Source organism: Nanorana parkeri, unplaced genomic scaffold (assembly GCF_000935625.1).
Source record: "Nanorana parkeri isolate BGI_ZX_2015 unplaced genomic scaffold, ASM93562v1 scaffold399, whole genome shotgun sequence".
In the NCBI taxonomy this organism is placed as follows: Eukaryota; Metazoa; Chordata; class Amphibia; order Anura; family Dicroglossidae; genus Nanorana; species Nanorana parkeri.
Genome location: NW_017306667.1, coordinates 521127 through 543533, shown reverse-complemented (window position 1 = coordinate 543533; position 22407 = coordinate 521127). Strand labels below are relative to the sequence as shown.

The 22407-nt window shown below is 41.2% G+C and overlaps 1 protein-coding gene across 1 annotated transcript in view; it reads left to right on the top strand.

Moving 5' to 3' along the window:
• Nucleotides 1-22407, top strand: part of ANO6 (anoctamin 6) — an 88983-nt gene that overhangs the window by 7729 nt on the left and 58847 nt on the right. The window contains exon 2 of the mRNA XM_018559481.1: nucleotides 22326-22400. Within this exon, the coding sequence (XP_018414983.1) occupies nucleotides 22326-22400 (75 nt within the window). The remainder of the gene's footprint in view (nucleotides 1-22325; nucleotides 22401-22407) is intronic.

The window sequence follows — 22407 nt, the reverse complement described above, 5'->3', positions numbered from 1 at the left end:
CCCCCCCCCGCCCCCCTTTTTTCTTCCTCTCCTTCCATCGGCCCTCCCCAGTGGTTGCCAGAGATGGTGGGACTCTTCTTTCCCTGAGAGCATCACCCCGGGCGCTAAGCCACCCCCACCTGGGATGGCCGACATCATTATCCTGGGAGCCTACCTGCTATCTTTTCAATCACAGCTGTTATCTAGCCTTATTTTTTACACTTTATTTTTATTCTTTATTTTTTATTCTTATTCTTCAACTACACTTGGCCCCCTATACAATCTGTGTTGACGTCATAATGACGTCACCGCGCCGGATGCCGTTATAGCACCCACGTGAGCCACCAACGCCAGTATGCGGCCTCGAGGCGGCGGTCCCGGTAGTTGGTGGCGTGGAGGCGTCTGGCAATCTCCCTTTTTGTGGGAGCTAAGACGGGACGGCGTTCTACCCTTTCCGGTGACAAACTCAGTGAGCGGGACACATTTATCCGAGGTATGCCTCCACTGGGAAGGACCATATGGGATTTGCCGTCCGGGCGGATTCGCTTGGGAGCACAAGCATATACCTGGCTGTGTGAAACTAGTAGGTAAGACTTGACCCAATTCACTTCGCCTTAGAATAATAATCATGGTAGAGATTACATACAATGTCTTTCTATATTATACAGATATCTCCCTTTTGTTCCTGAAGAAGCGCAGAGCTGCTCGAAACGTTGAAGTTGCTCTTCCACACCCTAACCCTCCATTAGCAAATACCATTGACCACACTATCACCACCTAGGTTTGCGGCATCGTGATATGGGGGGAATTTTATGTATCAGTTTTTGTCCTATAATCTGATTGAGCCTAACAAGCATTGTCACTTTCTTTCTATAAAAGAATTCAAACACACAGCCCATTATGGTGGCTATATTTTGATTGTAGGGCAAGGCTAGCAAGCTTGCTCCACTTTATACCACTTATTTTTGTTATCTATCTATATATGAATTGTTTGATATCTTCACAGAATGAATTAACCTTTATTATGTATATTCACACAATTTAAGGGTGAATCGCAATGTTTTTGACATAATTATGACCATCTGCAATATGCCTAAATCATGTACCCAAAGCATATAAACTATGTGGAATCCCTGGCAATCATTATTATTATCATTTCATAAACTCTCAAGGTGGCCATACTTTGCTTGCGGGTTGGTGTTAGTGGAGAACAGATCTGCTCCACCCTCTAACTCTTCAAGCACTGTTTATAAACTAATACTCATAAATTGTGGACACTAGATGAATTAACTTTGTGGATGAATATGTTAACCCATCAAGGTAGATGGGGAATCATGCGGATCTCTAACTGAATTAGCATTGTCTTTTGTACCTAATCATGTTCAAAAAGTTGTTTCTTATCTACTAATTGAATTATGTGCTGTTCTTAAGGTCACACTTTGCTCCTAGGGCAGTGCTAGCGGAGAGTTTTTATTTCCACTCCACAGCCCTACGAGTATTTTCGTATGGGCCTTTCTATATGTATTTTGGATAATGGCATATCAACCCCAATCATGTATGTCCATAAGAACATAGGGTGAATCATGTTTGTTTTGTAAATGGAAAGGTACTGTGTATGTGGAAAGAGCTTTTAGGGACTATCTATCTAATGAACTGTTTTTATTATTGGCATTAAGCCCCCCCTTTTTTTTTGTGCGCGCTGAGTGCCGCACACGAGAGGGTCAGGACGTCTTAAGACGCCCTCCCGCTCCTAGCAGACGTCCGTCCGGCCGTTCACAAACGGCCATGGACAGAAGGTGGTTAAGATTTATATTAAATAAATATATTTTTCATATATCTTTTTGTCTGGAGTTGTCATTTTTGGTGCTTTCAAAACCCCACTTTTCTTTCTATCTTTAAAAGAATCTTTTTTGCATACTATTACCAGGGGTGTGGCACCTAGTATCCAGATCCAGGTCAAAACCTCTTTACCCAATTTGTATAGAACTTAAGGGACCTTAGACTGCTGCAGCGGAGGGGGATCGGGTGAGTATATCTTTATTATTTTCAGCCCTAGACCAAAGGACACTTAACCCTTGCAGTGTGGGGGTAGCTCCTCTGCAAGGGTTCATAACATTTTTTTACCTGGAGTCCTGCTTTAACCAGGCTTTTAATTTAGTTTAAGCCAAGTCATAAGGCCTAGCTTAGTACGCTGGAATTGGATATTGTAAAAAAATTCTGACTTCCCATACAAAGGTTTTACAGATGCCTGGTGTCACTGGCCGTGCAGCGTCTGCCATTGCTGCCAGTTAGGGCAATGTCTTCGGTAGCTGTTTTCTTAGCTTGAACTATTGCATGCTTCAATTAACTGAAAGTTGCCATATGAGTTTAAATTAGTGGCCTGTGGACTGCACTTTAGGCTGAGGGAGGATTACTGAAGGGGGAGGGCATACCTTAGAGCAGTTTTTGGTAGAAGTCTTATTTGTGACGGCATGCTTGCAGAAGTGTTACAGTTTGCAGCCCATCAACTACAACTCGTGCGTTGGTGTTGGAAGACTCAGATTTCAGAATGACTCTGCAAATCATTACTGAATCCAAAGCTGTATTGACTAACAGCTTAAAGTGAACCTTTAGTTTGCCCATGCTAAGAGAAGCAACAAGTTCACTTTATAACCCCCAACCCATCAGGAGAAACACCGCACTGTGTTAGCTCAGAGTTGCTCCAGTTTGAACTTGCACAGGGTTGCTCATCATTTTCTGCCCCCAGTTTTCAGTGCTGGGCCAATCACTTCTTATCTGAAAGCATCTTCCATTCCAGCAGCTGAAAGGGGCAGCAGGAGAGTGAAGGAAAGACTAGTATATGCTTCTGGAGAGAGCGATATTATGCCCCATTCACTGCTGCAGGGTGCGCTGTGGTGTGCTGCAGTAGGGCAGCCCTTTCATTTTGAATAGGCTGCTTATGACGGCTAAATAAGACTTAAACATTTCCGTGCCCCTTTTTTAAAAATGTCATTGTACCAGATCACATGGTAATAGGTTGCCCTGTGACATGAAAGTATGGCATGCAGCACCATTTTTCAACATTGTGTTGCGATGCAGACTATTGCATTGCAGCACCACTGTGGTAAATAGAAGTGAATTAAATGTTGCTTGTGATGTTTCAAAAAAGTTCTAACAAGAAAAAAGATTGGCACATCGGCAATGTTGCTTCCCGTGCATACCAGCAGTCCAGCGTTCAGCGTGGTTGACTGATGGGAACGAGCCCTCAAGCAAACTTGTTGATTTTGGCAGTCATTAGCATCATGGCATTGGCTAGTGAATCTTAAAGGGCATGATTGCATATCTCTTCTAAAGCCCATATACAGTACCTCCTGTGAAAATGCTCATTTTTACCCTTTCAAGACCCTTTGCAATGGACTGGAACGCAGGCAATGTTTTGCCTCGCGTCTGATTGCACTGCGGGTGGAGGCATGGCTGCGGTGCCATTGACTTCAAAGCACTTACACACCCCCTCCCGCCCCAGAACGAAGGGGGCAGTTTTGTGAGTGATTGTTGTGCGTTCCAGCAGCTGCCGCTCTGTAGCGCACCTCAGTTGGTCTGCATGGGCCCTTAAACACCAAGGAGCAGGATCCATTGTAAGTATTTTTTTAGCAGCATTTGAAATGGCTTAAAGACTTTTGACTATGGAATAAACAGGGAGAACAAACAGAAATAAAGTTTACATTTGGGTAGTAGGGTTTATCCTGATGGCAAAGTTTGCAGAGAAAATCCCATATCCACCATGTTTTTGTACACCCTCCCAGACTAATTACAGTGTTCATTTTACATGCTACTCATGGGAGATATGGCTGTAGGACGGACTGTAAGCCTTGGCCAATCGCCTTTTGGAGGTGTTACCTCACCAGGTATAAAGAGAGTTCTTATTTCTTGAAGTGACTGTAGGTTATACGGACCAGCAGGTTCTTATGACTGGATTTCCGTTACCAGCCATTATACAAATTGCAGTTCAAACACCACATGGCCAACGTGAGCAGAACCCTAATAACCGTTTTGTCATTCCCTAGGTTATTCTAATGCAGACAATTAGCTTGTAGACCTCTTCCTCCCTGCTGCTTTTGCAGTTGCAAGGTCTGTAGGATTCTTTTGGTGGTTTGTGAAGTGATAGTTTTGTAGTTAGTGTTGTGTTTTTTTGGGGGGTTTTTTAAGTAATAGTTTGAAAAACTTTATCTACAGCAACAAGTCTACAGGTCCCATCAGTATTGTTAGCAGCTAGGTGTTAGATTGGTAGGCAGGCTTTTTATGACAGAAGAGACTGTGTAAAGTAGACTATACACGGGTAGATTTTCGAATGACCGTTAGTACGAAAAGTTCAGTTGGGACGTTCAATAATGACTTCAGAGACTTCAAGTCTGAAGCTGACAGCTTTTTCTCCATTCAGAGCAGCTTGTTACAGGTTACACAGCAGGGAAAGCCTCCCCGCTGTGTATCCTGTCATGGACGGAGCGCTGCCTGTTAATTACAGGCGACTCTGCATGTGGCTTTTGACAGCTAGTTAGGTTACACAGCAGCAGGCTTCCCCACTGCTTGTGTAACCTAACTTGGTAAGGGAGGAGCTGTCACAGTGTCTACTCTGTGTTAGAGGTGTGAGCTCTGTGGATGATTTGGGCCAATTGCAAAGGGCCATTCGTCCAAGCTGTCCAATCAAGAAAAAAGAAAACAAGCAGTGAGGACATTGATCTTGATGCCTCACCAGTGACGAGCAAGTTCCTCCTCCCCACATAGCTTGGTTACTACGTGGGGGCGGAGCTTCGGCAGGGCAGCGCAGCACTGCAGGGGATAACTTTTGTCAATTCCTCACTTTTACTTTCGCTTTAATGCCCCAAAAGCCCAGGCCCAAGTTGTCCATTTAAATTTTAAATAATTTGCTACTGACCACTGAATTAAGGACAAACATTGAGTAACATTTTTTGCATCATGCAAAAAGTCCAATGCAGAAACTATACAGTTATTGTGAAAGAAAGTGCCTCTGAAAGGTGCAAATGTTTCTCATTTGGGACAGTGCATCTATTTGTACGTGGGAGACAACACATTCATTTTCTGTGAACTATTTGTGAATACTACAGCAATTAGGAATGCATACTGGCAGGTACCAGAAAAGTATGGCTGCAGTATTCCATGCTATAATGATATTGAATCCTGGGATGTTCACATTTATGTGGCATTTATTTATGATCATTATAATCAGTGCTGGATTTCAACACATATTGGCAGACACTATTTAAGTTTGACTAATATGTTCATCTTGAAACTGCTGGTAACACTTTCAAGGCCCTTTTGGGATATACAACTTGTTGGTATATACAATGTCATCTGTCTGTATTTTCCCTGGAGCATATGATCTTACATTGTGGATATTTGTTGGATTATATGCCTTCAGGTGAGATATTCTTTATAAAGAGCGTTCATCTGTGGCATATCATTTACAGAGACATATGTGGGCTAAGCAGCAATTATCCGTGCACTCTATTGGCCTAGTTTGTCAAAATACAGAACATTGCCATTCTACTTTACATCACCTTCATAGCAATTATATACTGGCCCTCACTGAATGTGGAGAGACAGGCGTTGTATGGGGTTTTACCATGGTTTTTAATTGTTTGTTCTTTCATACAAATATTGAAATGGGGAGTAAGAAGACGTTTTTGAGGTATTATGATGGTAATTGTATGGAGTTGGGTTGTTTTTTTGCTTTAATTTGTATTATCTACCAAGATGACCCCCACCACACAAATACGCAGCACAGAACAGGACGTGGTAAATCAGTATAGGGGAAAACCAAATGCAGGGAAACCACAGGCAATACTGGTGACTGGTCTTTTGTCCTATGCCTGCTTCTTTTTTTTTTTCCGGGCACAGCTTTTAGAGTTTAGTTCCTCTTTTAGTTGTGTATTTTCCAAACTATGTGTTGGTATATATTCTAAGAAACTTATTTACTACCAATAGATAATTAAGGTGTGTTTTAAATAGCAGATTTCTGGCAAATTGAATTTCTTCCTGTGCCTCTTTGGTTATTGGCTATCTGTAGTGCACATTATTCAATGGAATTTCAAGAAGCTGAACTCCTCCTTAGTAATAAGAGAAGGAGAATCCCGTTATACTGAAATCCACGACTGTGCAGTGTTCATAGGGAATAGTTTCTGTGATAAAATGCCAGCTGTCTTTCAGATGTTTTAACTGTATCCAGACGTGTGTGATGGGTGGAGAGGACTGCAAATTGTTCACGTTTTTTAGCAGCACACACTTCCTGTAATATGATAAAATCAGTGATGCAGTGAGTTTGCAGAATACCACTGAAAGTCCGCATTCTGAGAGACAATGGCTTTTTGTTCCTGTTATACTTTTAAGAATAAGTTGTTTGTATGTTCTCCTAAAGGATGTAAGCTATTATTATTGTCAGTGCTGGTTCCTCAAACATAACAGCCACAAGTGCTTACTGTGCATAGAAGTCTAGATGATATCTTAGACGGATATCTTTTGACTAAAGGTGCCTAAAGAAATTCTTAAACATTCTGGTGATCCATACAAAAACTGACAGATCAAGAGGCAATCTAATGTCTATGGGCATTGGGAGCCATTGGCCAGTGTTGGAAAACCTTGGCTGATTGCTTTTATTTATTTTATTCACTTCTGGCCACTCTAAAATACCTGTTGGGGCCTTAAAGACACCCTTCCATAAAACTAAAAAAGTTTAACTGAAATAAAGCTTACATTAGCACCTCCACACTAGTGAAGTAGTGGCTGGCAGGTGGAACCACAGCAGGACTTTTTGAGCCTTAAAAGTAAAGGCCTTTTAAAATGGGTTGTAAAGGGTTTAATAAAGAAGGCATTTTTGCTCTCACAGAAGCAAGGATTTTTAATCCATACTTTGGAGGTTGCCTTAGGTCTGTGCCTTCAACTTGAGGGGGCAAGGGAAGTGCATTGTTGAAATACATGTTCAGCCTCAATAAATAAGAATTTTTCTATTCCGTCACTCTAATGATTCACACGCCCCTGCCACACTGCATATCCAGGATGGTACCACCACTATCCACTACTGCTGTTTTGCAGTTTCCTGTGCCACTTGCTTTGACAAAAAGAGTTTCATCACAGCACTCAAGCACCCCTTGCTTTCTCTCCTCCCAAGCTCACAACCTTATCTGGGGCACTAGAGGCTGATGGGCTCATAGAGTATAACCTTGCACTTTCTATCTGATCTCTGTAAAGATGATATTTACTGAAAGAAATATGGGAGGCTGCTTTCGTTGACCACCCTATGCAAATTCTACCTAATGTGGCTGTCCCTGGCTCAATTGCAGTCACTGGCCTGTAACAAATATGCAAGACGACAGACAGTGGGAAGCCAGAGACTTACAGTAGGCTGTTCAAACTACAGTATATGGTCCTTCACTGCTACTGGCAACATTATTAACCAATATGGAGGTTCAGGAGATGGTGGGGCTAAGCTTGACTTTTAGGCCTCATTGAGACAGGAGATTAGGCTGCTGTGGCAGATGCAAGTGAATGCTGATAACGCATGCATGTGGAAGCAACAGCACTCTGTAATATGGCCCTGTTCAGGCTGAAAAATTAGCTGCTTCCAGTTTGTATCTGGTCAGAGAACACTGACCCTAGATGCAAGCTGTCTACATCCTAGACTGGTCAGAGGCCCTAATCAGATGTAACTTTTTGTAGGAGATATTACATGTGAACAGCAGCAGCTTCGGTCATTGATGTGTACAGGATACAAATCTGACCACTGCGGTTATTCACACATATTGTGAATGGGGTTGAAGTTTCTCTGCTGGCAAGAATTGCACATTCTTTCTGGTGGAAAAGCTAAGTGAGATCAGCATGAGGGGACTGTTGGGGACTGGCTGGTGCAGGCACTTCTTGGTTCACAAGGGGAAAAAAACATGATGGGTTAGAGGTGGTTCATATTTTGCCCGGAATTTGGGCTTTAAATGTAAAAACCAACATTTCACTGCTTTTCCTCTATGGACGTATTTATGTTTATACAAGGTGATCATATCCCCCTTAATTCCCTTTTCTCATGGGTGAGCACATTCAGTTTATTAGTTCTGCAGAGGGAGTTTCAGATCAAGTGGTCTGACTTAATTTGCTTTATGCTTGTTCCAAATCAGTGTCTCAGATGGAATTGCCATAAGAGACAACCCTTCTCTTTTCTTCTGACAGGTGCCCTTTCATAGTTTACTGGCAGCTGTGAGGATTTAAATGTCATATTTGGGTACTTGTAGATTTATTTGCAGCAATATGACTAAGACTGAATGACTCATTTGTTCTTTTTTACACCTGTGCCTGACTTGTATGCCTCAGCACATCTCCAGAATAGTTGTTCTTTATTTATTGTAGCATAGTACATAGTACAGATGATCATTTGAATGGCTTCCGTGCCCTCAGTTGGACCCCACCTGTTTCCTGTACAGTAGCCTTGTTTTATGTTTGCACCGCTGCAATGTAGGATTGTCTGAGAAATACAAATGTAACTTTCACCTCCTAGAATGTAAACAAATGCATAATTCTGTTTGTGTAAATCCAGGACAACAAATATGTAATGTGTTTACTGTGTATGCTACATTTAGATCATACATTTGCTTCTTAATAACTTATTTTAATAAGGAAACTAGTGTCTAATAAGATCCACAGATATTATTAATTGACCTGTGCTATGTAACAAGTTACCATGTTCTTGGGGGGGTTTTTTGGCAGGAAGGTTTTACTTAATTATATAACAGCTCTTAAAGCTTGTTACGCCGTCATTCTAGCTTGTTTACAGGTATCTTTAGAAATCGGATGACAATCTCCAGGTCTGGACCCAGTTACTTTCCCTGTGATAAGCCGGTTGCAGAGGTGTCCTCAATGACTACTCCAGCCTTCTTCATAAGCCTAAAGACAGTTTGGTTGCCCAATATGATCTTTGTTTGCATAAGTGTGCTTTAAGGCTACCCATAAACAGAGGCCAGTCAGACAAATAGGCATAAAAGTTGGCCACTCTCAGAGCACAACATCTCCAGAGCACTGCAGTGCTCCTAGCATGTCAATGAAGAGGGAAAAGTGAGTAGAGTGAGGCTGGAGGTTCCTGTTGGCGCTATTTACCTTGAAGGTAAAACCGTAATAATCAAGACAGATTTAGTAACCTGAAACTTTCGGCTAGTGGGCAGTTGCCTGCCATCATAAGCATGAAGTCATTACCCGATCCCACCATTTACATAATTTCATGTATGTGAGCTGCTTTGGTGAACTGTGACTTCATGTTTTGTAGCAAACTTGTCTTGCTTGACTTAGGACATTTTTTTAAAATTTTAGTGCAGGTACTTCCTGGAGCTCAGATAAAAATAAATTCCAAGTATAGTTAAGCTTATAGCATATATCTACTGGTGATCTTGACTAGACTGAAATTCTCTCTTACATACCATTTTTATAGTTCTCTGGTCATGATGAGGTAGCTAATTTGGTTGGACCTGTTTTGACAGCAGGCCATGTTTAGCACAGTCCCCAAGCATGGAAGAGTTAGATAGACAATGAATCAACTCATACCATCATTCTGCATTATTAAGGTAATATAGCACAGTTTACCAAGTCCTGATTAAGTCTAAATTTCATTTGTTGTTTACTTCTAATGGCCCAGCCCAGAGCAAAACTGCTACAGCATCATTATTCAAAGAAATGTGTCTGCTACTAACATTCAGAAACCTATATGTTAAAGTAGCTGTATCTGCGCAGACAATAAAGTTGGCAATATGTTTTGCCCTTGAGCCTGGTTCTTTATGTAAGCTGCTATTTTAGTATAATAGAGGCTTGGACATGACATTCAACTATGGAATGAACAGACAAATATCGCTCTCGCTAGACTACACCCATTTTAAATACTGTCTAGTACTATATGAAGTTGTTGCAAACAATGCCCCTTAAGATTATGGAAATACCATCATGAGAAGTAATAAATATATTGTAAATAGACAAAATCTGTTTAATTCATAAACCACACATAGAAAGCATCTATTAAAAAACACTAGGTGCCCCATTGTGCTCGGGAGAGTAAATATTATGGTAGATATTGACCATATGCACAAATTAATTGACTGCCAATACATTGTGGAACTGTGTGTGGAAATACACCTCTAAAGATAATTATCTCGATGGCTGTCCTGGAAGATTCCTGGAAACAGAGTTATCAGGTAATCAACTCATGTTTTTCGCCATAAGATCTCAGATATGTGCTGTTATACATCAGAGCCAAATGAGAAGGTTGGACCCAGCTAATATATAAAATGGACAAAAGTTTATATCTTTTACTGGTGCACCAGAAGGTCTATAATCGTACATCGATCAGCCATAAAATTATGGCCACTGAGAAGTGAAGTGAATAACATTGATTATCTTATTCCAATGGCACCAGGAAGTAGGTGAGATACATTAGGCAGCAAGTAAACATTTTGTCCCTGAAGTCGATGTGTTGGAAGCAGAAAAAAATGGTCAAGGGTAAGGATTTGAGCGATTTTGACAAGGGCCAAATTGTGATGGCTAGACAACTGGGTTAGAGCAATTCCAAAACTGCAGCTCTTGTGGGATGTTCCCAGTCTGCAGTGGTCAGGACTTGCCAAAAGTGGTGCAAGGAAGGAAAACTGGTGAACTGACAACAGGGACATGGGTGGTCAAGGGTTACTGATGCATGTGGGGAGTGAAGGCTGGCCCGTGTAGTCTGATCCAATGAACACACAATGCAAAGCTGTTTGTTGTATAAGGGGCATGCTGACCCATTACCACCACTAAAAGCACCTACAATGGTCACCTAAGCATCAGAACGTGGCCACAAAACAATGGAAGAAGGTGGCCTGGTCTGATGAATCATGTTTTCTTTTACATCACATGAATGGCTGGGTGCGTGTATCGCTTACCTTGGTAAGAGATGGCACCAGAATGCACTATAGGAACAAGGGAAACCAGTGGGGGCAGTGTTACCTTGGGTCCTGTCATGTGGATGTTACTTTGACATGTACCACCTACCTAAACATTGTTGCAGACTAAGTACACCCCTTCATGGAAACGGTATACCCTGATGGCAGTGATGTCTTTCAGCAGGATAATGTGCCGTACCATGCTGCAGAAATGGTTCATGAATGGTTTGAACCAAATTTTCCAGATCTCAGTCCAATCGAGCACCCCTAATATTTTCCCCCGTAGCCCCTAAAAGTAAAGTAAAAAATAAAAATATTTAATATAAATAAATACAAATAAAATATAAACATTTTAAAAAGTTTATAAAAAATAAATCAAAATAAAATATTTTAAAAAGTTAGAAAAAAAACATTTTCGGTTTCGGCCTGATATATTCTTTTTCATTTCGTTTTGGTTTTGGTTTTGACATTTGCACTTCGGTGCACCTCTAGTTTTTATTACTATATTGTATACACTTCCTGGCCAAAAAAAGTCACACTCTAATATTTTGTTGGATCGCCTTTAGCTTTGATTACGGAAAACATTGTTTCGGTAAGATTATACAATGGGACAACATTTATTTCCGCCCAGAGTTGCATTCATTTTTCATCAATATCTTGTGATTATGGAAGAGTTGGACCACTGCATAAAGTCTTCTCCAGCACATCCCAAAGATTCTCAGTTAAAGTCTGGTGGCCAATCCATGTGTAAAAATGATTTCAATTTCTATGTAATATATCAAATTGACTTGAACATTTTTTTTTAATTAACAAAAACATTAAAACCATTGAGCGTTTCTATCAACCTCCTTGGCTGTGTTTTTTGCATGATCTATTGAGTCACTGAAAAAAAACTAGCATGCAAGTAAGTAAAGTCTGGACCCCTATAATGCCCTCTTGCTCCTTGTCAGTGATTAGCTTGGTGTTAAAGCCAAGGTCAAGATGATGGGTCAAGAGCCTGTACCTTTAGAAGCAAGTCAGTTATGGCAGCTCCCATGTTTCTGGTTGTACAGGTTCCCTTTAATCAACCAATTAAGCTGCTTGTAATGACATAGCTGTCAGTCTTTCAAAATGAGGAATACTGAAGACAATTACACTATACTGTGCATTTCTATGCTATGCTGGAGGACATATGCTAACCTTCTCCCGTGACCCAAAGATCAGTGTATCATAGGCTATTGCCCGCGGTATACTGAGAGCGCCGCAGCCAGGACGGATCTTGTATATTCTGTCGAGATCCACCCAGCTGCATGAGTGACAGCTGCCTCTACCTATCTAGAGGCAGAGCCAGCTGTGCCCGCCCCCTCCCCCATTCGTTCGTCCACTGAGCGCTGGCGGATCGGAGAGGGGAGGGATTATGGCTGACAGTCACCGCTCACTGCAGAGAGACGATCAGGAAGTGAGTGGAACGGTGCATGTTTCTGCTCACTTCCCGATCGATAGGGCAGACCTGTGAAAGCTTCTTTGTCGCAGGTCGGCCCTAACAATGAGGATGAGTGGAAATAACTCACCTCATAGTTCTCCTTATAGTTCTCCTTTTAAATCTGTCATTAAACATGAGCATTATTGCCCTCACTATAGGTTAGGCTAGCCTTAAAACTTACTTTACTTAACTTTGGATAACTTCTCTGTAAATGGTATAATATACTTGTAACATATTTGTCACCACAGGGAAAAGAGCTAACTGTATAGAGACAACAAGCCATATAGCGACGACCGTATTACAATAACAAGATTGCGTGTGTTGTTGTCTTTACATATATCCACTGAGAGTGGAGTAGACCAATCATCATTTAGACTGTCATGCCTTATTTCCCTAATGTTCTATATGGGATTTAACATGGTAATATATAGATTGTGTGCTAGAAACAATTCCATTTATTCTATGACATTTCATAGTGTAGTGCTACCTACAATGCAGAATGGAATGTTCGTTCATCGCTTAATGTAAGTATATCTTTCAATATATGTTCCATTGATGTAGGACACTTCAACAAGGTACTTGAGCATAAGGATCAATACCTCACCTACTTAACATACACCTTTATAAAAGGTACAGAACTGTTTCAAGTTGATACTGTAGGAGATAAATTATTTTCTTTCCAGAAATTCCATAGAAGTATGCTGAAAACTGTCACTGGCAAGCCTACTTAATCCTAATATCCTACAGGAGTTTTGGTAATGGTAATTTAGATCTTTAGTCTTGTGTCACATGAACTGCATATTGCTAGTTTTTTTGTTGTTTTTTTTTTTACATTTTTATTCTTATAAGCATATCATTTGGATCTGATGTAACTGCATGCAGTGATTTTATTTATACTGCATTTTCAACATACACTTGATAAACGTGATAAAATGAAATCCTATAGTTTTGCTGTATGCCTCACCCCTCTTTAACTATGGTACTGCAAGCACTGTTGATTTTTTATTTTTTATTTTTATATTTAAAAATAGCAGTTTTAGAAGACCCTGGAGGTTTTGGGCTAGGTTCAGATCTGAATGATACCTGGGACGGGCGATCATGTGCTAGTGCACACAGCGGTTGCCGCCTGACCTCATTGATTTTCAATGGGGTAACATCCGCATGGCAATCGCTAAAAAAATAGGTACATGTTCCTTTTTTTTTTGCGACCCACAACGTACAGCTTTTTTAGCTGCGATCGTGTTCAATTGCATGGGCTGAATTGTAGGGGGAAACCACGTGATCTGCCCGGCGCAATTGGGGTGCCATTAGAAAATAATGGCACTGCGAGCGTGATTGGCTGTGGTGGCCGACTCAGTGACTGCCCGGCAATCCGCATGGTTTTGTGCACGATTTGCTACACAGTCACAGATCGCTCAGATGTGAACCTAGCCTCTTAGTGAACCTGTGGTTTGCTCTGTTGCTCACCCACCAACTTCCCCCTCTTCCCCTTCCCACTGCTTGTACCCTTCCATTCAATCCTTCTGCACAGTTACATGCCTTGTTTCATTCATTGTGCCATTCTAACATGCTGGCCGCACACACAATTTAACTTCACACTTTAACATTCATATTTAGTATTTCCTTTTGGTGGTCTTAATTCAAATTTACTATCACAATAATGATCTTTTTAAAATAATTGACCTCTAAAAGATTGTGAAGCTGTACTTTACCCAAACAGGTTTACTTTAGAGGATGGTCTTTAGGCATTGTATATTAAACTTTCCATATTATGTTCAGTATGGACACATAAATTCACTTTAAGGAAAAATACATTTATTAAAATCACACATACTAGACCCTCATCAATTTTTTTTCCAAACTGATTGCTTCCCTTAAAAAAAAAAAATAGAAATTTCTTGTAGTCCATTTTGGTCAAGGAGACACCCCCGATACAGTTACTAGTATGTATTGTGCTCTGGGGACATCTGTATTTACCCTGTTTCCCCGAAAATAAGACCTACACCGAAAATAAGACCTAGTACTATTTTTGGGAATTGCTAAAATATAAGACCTACCCCGAAAATAAGACCTAGTTGTGACCATTCCCAGGGCCGGTGGTGGCATAAGGGGGTACTTGAAGAGCCGCGGGAAAGGCAGGACAGAATCAGCGGTGCCAACAAAGAGGAAGCGAGGCAGCACCAGAGGGAGCAGAGCCGCACAAGCCGATGTCTCCTCTTTAGCGCCGGCTCCTATCACAGGTGGAGTGATAACAAATGCTCTCCGCCTGTGAGGAATCGATCGTGAAAGTGCGCTTCGCTCATTCTGGCCAGCGATTGGTTACCAAATTGCTCTTGGAAAGGTATGGCACCCCTGATTGCCCTGATCACCATATTTCTGTACCTGAATACATGTAGACTTTTCTACATGAATAAGTGTGGATTGTTGTACATTAAAAAAAATAAGACCTACCCCGAAAATAAGACTGTCTTATTTTCGGGGAAACACAGTAGCTCTGGTGAGAAACTGCCCTAAATCATCAGTCTGTGTTGTTTTAGAAAAAAATTTAACATATACCGTTAAGAAAAAGTATCGGTAATTGGTGTCAGCAAGTACCTGAGGGAAAGTACTTGTACTTAAAAATTAAAATTGTCAGGTGGTAAATGGCTTTTTTCCCCAACCTTTTTAAATTTTTTTAAATAATTTTTTTTAATGTGTTTACTTTACTGTTAGGGACTATGTGGAAATATCAGAGGTCTAAACAGACATTTGTTATATTCCTTTTAACATAGAAAAAGAGATTGAGGACACAGAGTCCTCAATCTCTTTTTCTGCAGCCCCTGTTATGAATGAACATGAAGCTTCTATACTGAGTGCTCCTGTCCATTCATCAACTGAGGAGTTACACCATGTCCACCATAATGAATGAACATGAAGTGATGTATAGCACTTCCTGTTCATAATTGGGGATACAGTGAGCATGCTATGTCCTCGGTTATTTACAAGCACTCCCGAATCACTCCTGATCCCTGAGTAACCCCCTCTCCATCCTGACTCCTCTACCTGTCACAGGAGGTCGAGTGGGGTGGTGCGGAAGGAGAGCTTGGTCTCCTGTGACAGCTGACAACTGTCTCCTCTCTGCACCTCCTCGCTCGGCATCATGAGCTTGCAGTCCTATTTCTAGGATGTTTATGAAAAATAAACACTTTTCTTATTTTCCACCAGACTGGCGTAGTGGACACATTTTTGATTCTTAACTGGTCATAACTGAATCAGGCACACAGCTATGTCTGGAAATATCTTTAAGTTAATAAATGTCAATTAGTAGCCTGTTATAGAGCAGACACTGTAGGAGAATCATCCAGAAGATGAAAAACCCGATGTATTCCTGAAAGAGACAGTACATGGGCTTTTGTCAACTGTTCCTGATTCTAGCATTAATGTGAAAACTGGGCGAGCGTCCCCTCATATAGAAAGCTTCAATAAGGGTGATAATGTGTACCTAATCAGGAGAGGAGCAAAGCTTTCATTGCATGTGCAGCACTAACACCCATTGTCTTCTACTGAGGGACATTTACCAACTGCGAGATACAGCTTCTAATTGAGAACTTATGAAGAGCCAGTCCACATGCCAGAGTGTGTTTTAGGGCTTCCAGCCCATGTTTGTTGAATGCTGCAGCAAAACATGGAGCATTTTGCCTTGCAGGGGTTTGTTCCAGCTTTATACATCAAAAATCACATTCAACCTCCTGGCTCCTACGGTCAGTTTCTTACCTCTTTCAACTTCCACATGCAATGGAATGGAGCCTGTCTGTTTAAGCCAGCAGACTGTGTGTGTCCCATTTCAAATTCCTCTAGTCTATCTTGTGATGCTGCATCAGCAAGGGCTGACAACCGCATCCCTCAACTGGGTACAACAGCCCTGGTCTGGATACCCAAAGGGTATCTGCTTCAATCCCTGCCTCAGCAGCACTGGTTCCTGACAGGAGCCCTGACTGACTGCAGTCCCTCTGCTTTGTGCAGCAAACCTAACTGTCCTTAATTGGATTTTTCTCCTACCAGTTCTGAAGACTCAGGCACCCTTTCACTGCCAAACCCATCTCTCAGCCCATCAATTGCCTCCTTTCTACAAAGACAAATAGCACTTCTGTCACACCATCTATGACCAACCAAACCCCTTGTTCACACCATGTCTGGATCAGATCTTCGGTGCAGTACATTTTTGATGCGTTTTTGACGTGTTCTGGTGTGTGTTTTTTTTTCTTAAAATGGGCTTCCAGGTGCGTTTCCATGCATTTGTATGTGTTTTTTGATGCGTGTGCATGTGTTTTGTTGTGTTACAGACCAGAAAAAAATGCATGCAGCATTTTTATTTTCCCTGTACCAGAACGGACTGCACTGGTGTGAACAGAGCCCAGTGATATCATAGGAATACATCAGAATGCATTTCAGGTGTGTACAAAAAACCGTTCTGGTCCGGACATGGTGTGAACCTGCCCTTAAGGGCAGGTTCACACCATTTTCTGGACCAGATCTGGAACGCCATGCCTTGCGTTTGGAAATGTTTTTGTTGTTGTTTAAAATGGTCTTACAGGTGCATTTTTGACGTGTTTTTATGCGTTCCAGTGCATTCCAGACCAGACAAAATAAGACACGCAGTATTTTTCTGTTCTGGTCTGGAATGGATTGCGCTGGTTTGAACAGAGGCCAGAAATAGCATAGGGATACATTAGGATGCATTTTGGGTCCGGAAACAATTTGGTCTGGTCTGGAGATGATCCGGACATGGTGTGAATGGGCCCTAAAACTTGTTTTGTTAATACAGTGATGCCGGAGTAGTGGTGCACCAATTTTAGTAAGAGCCGGGGTCTCCGATGTTGGAGTCTTCTTATACTCACTTTTTTTTATAGATGTGGAGCCAGGGCCAAAGCTGGGGTGGCATGTGCCCCGGGTGCCACTTTAGGAGGGGTGCCACTGGGTGTGTGGATGGGGAACTTCTCCCTTGGGTGGGAGCACCTCTGAGCTTTTGCTTTGAGTGACAGAATGTCTAGCTTCCCCACTGTGTGGAGCTACAGTAGGAATGTGCTTTTTTTCTTTGTGACTCCTTTACCGAGTCACATGCCTGCATAACTGTGGTACTGTTGCTGGAGTGCATTTAGTCACTATGCTCTTTTTACTTTTCAAATACTTAATTCTTTACTGTGTAGTAATAATGTAGATATAATTACTGAACAGAGCTTAGAGGTTTGTTGATGGATTCAGCTGTGAACTGATAATCAGTTATATTGGAAGATTCTTCCTTCTGATCTGACCCTGTATATGGGGAGAAAAATCCAGTTTTTCTGGATCTACCGTACTTGGAAACATACTGAAGGTTGTGTGTACATGTGAGCTGATTCTTGGGTTGTCAGACTGGAAGAGCAGTTTACCACGCATATACTTTTAAATGCTATTAGCTCAGTAAACTTTAAGACAAAATAATCATTTTAGCCAGTTTTGTTTTTTAATTCTTATCTAAGGCTAAAGTGAATGCCCTTCCTATGGGCTACAATGCATGGTGCTTTTTTGGTTATTGAATAAGTCTATATTTGTCTTATGTGCTAAAGCTCTTCATATGGAACTACAAATATTTGTATTGCTTCTTCAAGAACCAAGCATACAGTCTAGTTTTTGTTGACAAAGGAAAAGCCGCGCTAAGCTTCAAGGCTATTCGGATTGTAAGATATTGCTGATCTTCTAGACCTAGAAATGCACAAGATTTGGTCATTCACAGACTGGAAGCGTCCAATATGTAAGTTGGGAGACTAAATTCTGATTCTTTGGGGTTGATTTACTAAAGGCAATTAAGCTGTTCAGTTTTCAATAGAATTTGCACTTTGCAGGGGAATTTGCACTTTCCATTAGCTTAGTGAATGTGGTGAAACTTCACTTTGTGAAGAATACCCGAACATGTGAAAGGAAAATATAAAAACTAAAGTTTTTTTCTTGTACATGATTGGGTGATGGAAGTTGGCAGAGCTTCCCCTTATTCACTAAACTAAGGGCAAACTTCCCTTAGTTAGGTTTCTTTCACACATGAGCGGTTTGCACGGAAACGCGCTAAACATATAAAACAATGCATTCCAATGTGCATTGTTCAGACTATTGCGACATCGGCGGGGCTGCGAAACCACACGTCCCGCAAAATAGTCCGATCGTGATTTTTGGGGCAGATTAGTAATAGCCGCAAATGCATGAAATCCGCGCATATGTAAAAAATTGTGTTTTCGTGCTGCGCAGAAAAGGCAAACGCCATATATGAATGGAGCCTAAGTGCAAATGATTTGCCTTAGTAAATCAACCCCTTTATGTCTGCCTAGCCACATTTGGTATGCAGTATTGAATACATGTGTGGGTTTTCTATGTGCCTTGCTAGATGGCCAAACTAAGCAGAAGAAAGGAGAGCAGTAAGCCTATACACTGTGAACAGTTATTGGAAAATAATTATTTTCTCATAAGATTTAAGGGGATTATTGCAGTACAAATAAAGCTTTCACAGATAACTCTGACCCTTGCATATAGGTCTCCTTACCGATACCATTTGTTGTCTACATTATTCAGTGACCTGAATGCAATTATATGTCGATGAGTGATTGAGCCACATTACTGAATTAATTTGCAGCTGGCAAAATCTTAGATAGGTCCTCCTAGAATCCAGTAAAATCAGTAGCTTCAAAATGCACTGCTTCAAAAAGAAATTACAAAATAATGGTATTGTTTTCATTGTGTTTACTGAATAATCTCACTAAAGGATATTTGAGCTGGGAAAATGTAGGGTTTGCCTTTGCTTACTTTTTTCTGATAGTTGCCCAGCAGTCATATTGATGCAAAGAGAGGAACTGCAGGAAATAACAAACCCTTGTAATTGGGCTACCCTCATACTGCAAGGTTTAACTGCTCGTTTTGGTCTAGGGGTTGGATTAAAGAAAATATACTTAATTGATCCTCAATCCCCCGCATTGCTGCTAGACCGCTCCCGGCAGCCGTCTGGCTTCCAGCAGCCTAAGCCCCACAGACATCACATCTAATGCATGTCCATTCATCTGCGTTAGATGTGAGGAAGCTTGGGTACATACACTACCACAGCCGGGGAGTAGGAGGATAGAAGTGAGCTCTGACTGCCACAAGACCAAGGATCAGGTGAGTCTATCTTCTGTATTCTGGCCCTAGATCAAAACGAGCAGTTCATCCGTGCAAGGGTTAAATTTGTTAATAGCTAGCCAAGCAACTAGTATTTTTAGAAGAAGATAAGGAATAGCAGCCTCAATGCAGTATAGGTTTTGTTTTATGTCTTGGATACCCCAGATCTCCCTGTAATAGTTCCCGACTCTGTTCCCATCCACTGGGAGCTTGGGGTATTATCACCCACTGTTATATGTTTAGCACCTTCTGCAGCAGTGCATTGCTCTACTGTGGCTGGATATCTTTTGGTTGCACTGTATACAGAGGTAAGTCATTTGAAAACATATTAAATGTAGAAATGAGCATGTCACATCTGGACTTATTTCATCAAATTTAAGCCCTCACGGGCAGGGCCCTCCCATCTTGTCTTGAATAGTATTGTGATTTGTAATGTCTTCCTTATATTGTAAAGCGCTGCGCAAACTGTTGGCTCTATATAATTAATAATAATCAAATAGTGAGAAGGTCATACACACCTGTATGCATGGTTTCTAAACTGGAGTCACTAGTTCTTCTTCTTGTATTTTTTTATATACATATGCATTATTTATGGTACAGTATTATGGCATGAAAGTGTAAATGTCATAGTTTATCATTATCCTTTCACAGTCGGAAAATGATTAGACATGCTGGTAAACATAGTTGAAGGATCTAAATGGTTTTCATCTTCCAGCAGCACCAGTTGCCTGAGGGGCAGTCAGTTGTATCTCATTCAGTTTGGTTATAGTGACATATTAATACATTGGACATTTATCCTGTCACTCTGCATTCACCAAGAGAGGCATATTCTTCCAAACTGTTACGTGGAAAGATTTTTATAATGTTCATTCTGACATGTTTTTTATTCATGCCGAGTAGAAATGAATCGTGTGGATGACTTATTCATATCCATTTAGCATACTTTAGTTCATTAATAAACCTTCACACTTCAGATCACTTTTAATTAGTGATAATTATCTTTCATTTTAATGAGCCCTTAGAGACACTGGTGTCAGAATATTATTGGCTTGTTGGAAATAGATATTGTAAAAACTATTAGTATGATTCTTTTGAAGGATGAAATCAATGTTATTGCAGATCAAAGATCCAGATTAAAAAGCTTACATTTCAAATAGGAAAAAACCAAAGTATGCTGGGTTTATAAAACACTTCATTTTTTTTATTTAAATAATTGATTTAGGTAGAGATGAGCAAATCTATTCATTGAGTTTGATTCTATAAGGATTGTTTTTATTTGATTGAAAAGATTTGTATTTTTTTCCCTTTCATGCTTAAAGGAGAACTATGAGATGAGTGCTTTTCACTCACCTCATAGTTCTAGCCGACCTGTGACAATGAGACTGTCACAGGTCGGTTCAGTAGATCGGGAGGTGAGCGAACATATACCGGCGTTCGCTCACCTCTCGATCCTGACACGGCTCTCTGCCGTGACAGGGGAGGGGCTGGATTCCCCCCTCCCCGCTCCGATCTGCCAGCGCTGACTGGCGGATCGGATAGGGGAGGGGGCGGGTACAGCTGGCTCTGCCTCTAGATAGGCAGAGCCAGCTGTCACTCACGCAGCTGGGTGGATCTCGACAATATTGTTGTGATCCATTCCGGCTGCGGCACGCTCAGTATATAGCGAGCAATAGCCCGCTATTTACTGAGCTGTGGGTCACCGGAGGAGGTTAATATATGTCCTCCTGTGACCCTAATGAGTGCTATTAGGTAAAAAGGTTACCCCATAGTTCTCTTATAAAGTGCATAGGGAGGGTTTCAGCAACAGAAGCAGGGCTGTCAATCTAGAAGGCAGTGGTCAGGATTACATGTGGCCAGTTGCTGATTTAGGCTCCTTTCACATGGGGGCCGTCCGTTCCAATGTGCATGGATTGGTGTAGAATAGAAATGTCACTCTTGTGACATCCATGTCCTTTCAGTTTTTCCTCCATCTTGTGATGAAGAAAAAACTGAACTTACTGGACCCAAGTTGGGTCTATGGGTTGTTGGATGTAAGTGGACATGTGTTTGTTTACATCAGACTTCTTCCCATATTGTCATGATCAGGTCCGCTAAAAAAGAACTCTGTTCCTTTTTTTTTTTTTTTGGACTTAGCTGGAGTTTAGATCTGGCTGCCCATGTAGTAACTTCGGCTTTTAATCAGATCCGACTGAAAATCTGACAGGCGGACCAGATGGGACCGTCCATGTGAATCAGCAGTGACAATGCTTTAGGGTGGTTCCTTTCCCTTTCAGAGTCCTATGGAGCAACCCTTGTGTGTGCTAGTAAGCGTTGTCTCCACAAACATACAGACATAGCAAGGAAAGTCACTCCCCCCCTCCTCCCTCCTGCTTCCTTCCTTCTCCTTTCCCTAAACTATTAGATAGAATGCTGCTGGATAATGCTCTGTCTCTTGTGATATTGTACTGGACAGAAAGTTCAGGGAAGCAGAGACGAAAAAATTGGAGCCCGCTGTTCAGAAACATGATGGCTGTAAGTGCCTGGGCAAAAATGTAAATAAATACTTTGCTGGGCAATGCATATTTGATCTGGATTTATTATTGAAAAAGTTTGAGAGTTTAATACTACTTAAGCTTAGTTATTGAGCTTTAATCTTACTCATCTACTCCTCTCTAGATGTAGGATTTACCCTCCAAGGTGTGAACACGCCTATATGGTAAATCTAGAAAAACAATTTCTGTGACCTAGGTGCTCACTTCCATCTTTAAAACTCAATGAACATTCCTTGATTTTTTTTTTTTTTTCTATTTTAGTTTCTGAAGAAATGGAGCAGAGAGAGTTGTATGGAACGCTGCAAGAAAATGTTCCCAGCCTTAACACAGCAGGGGGGGGACG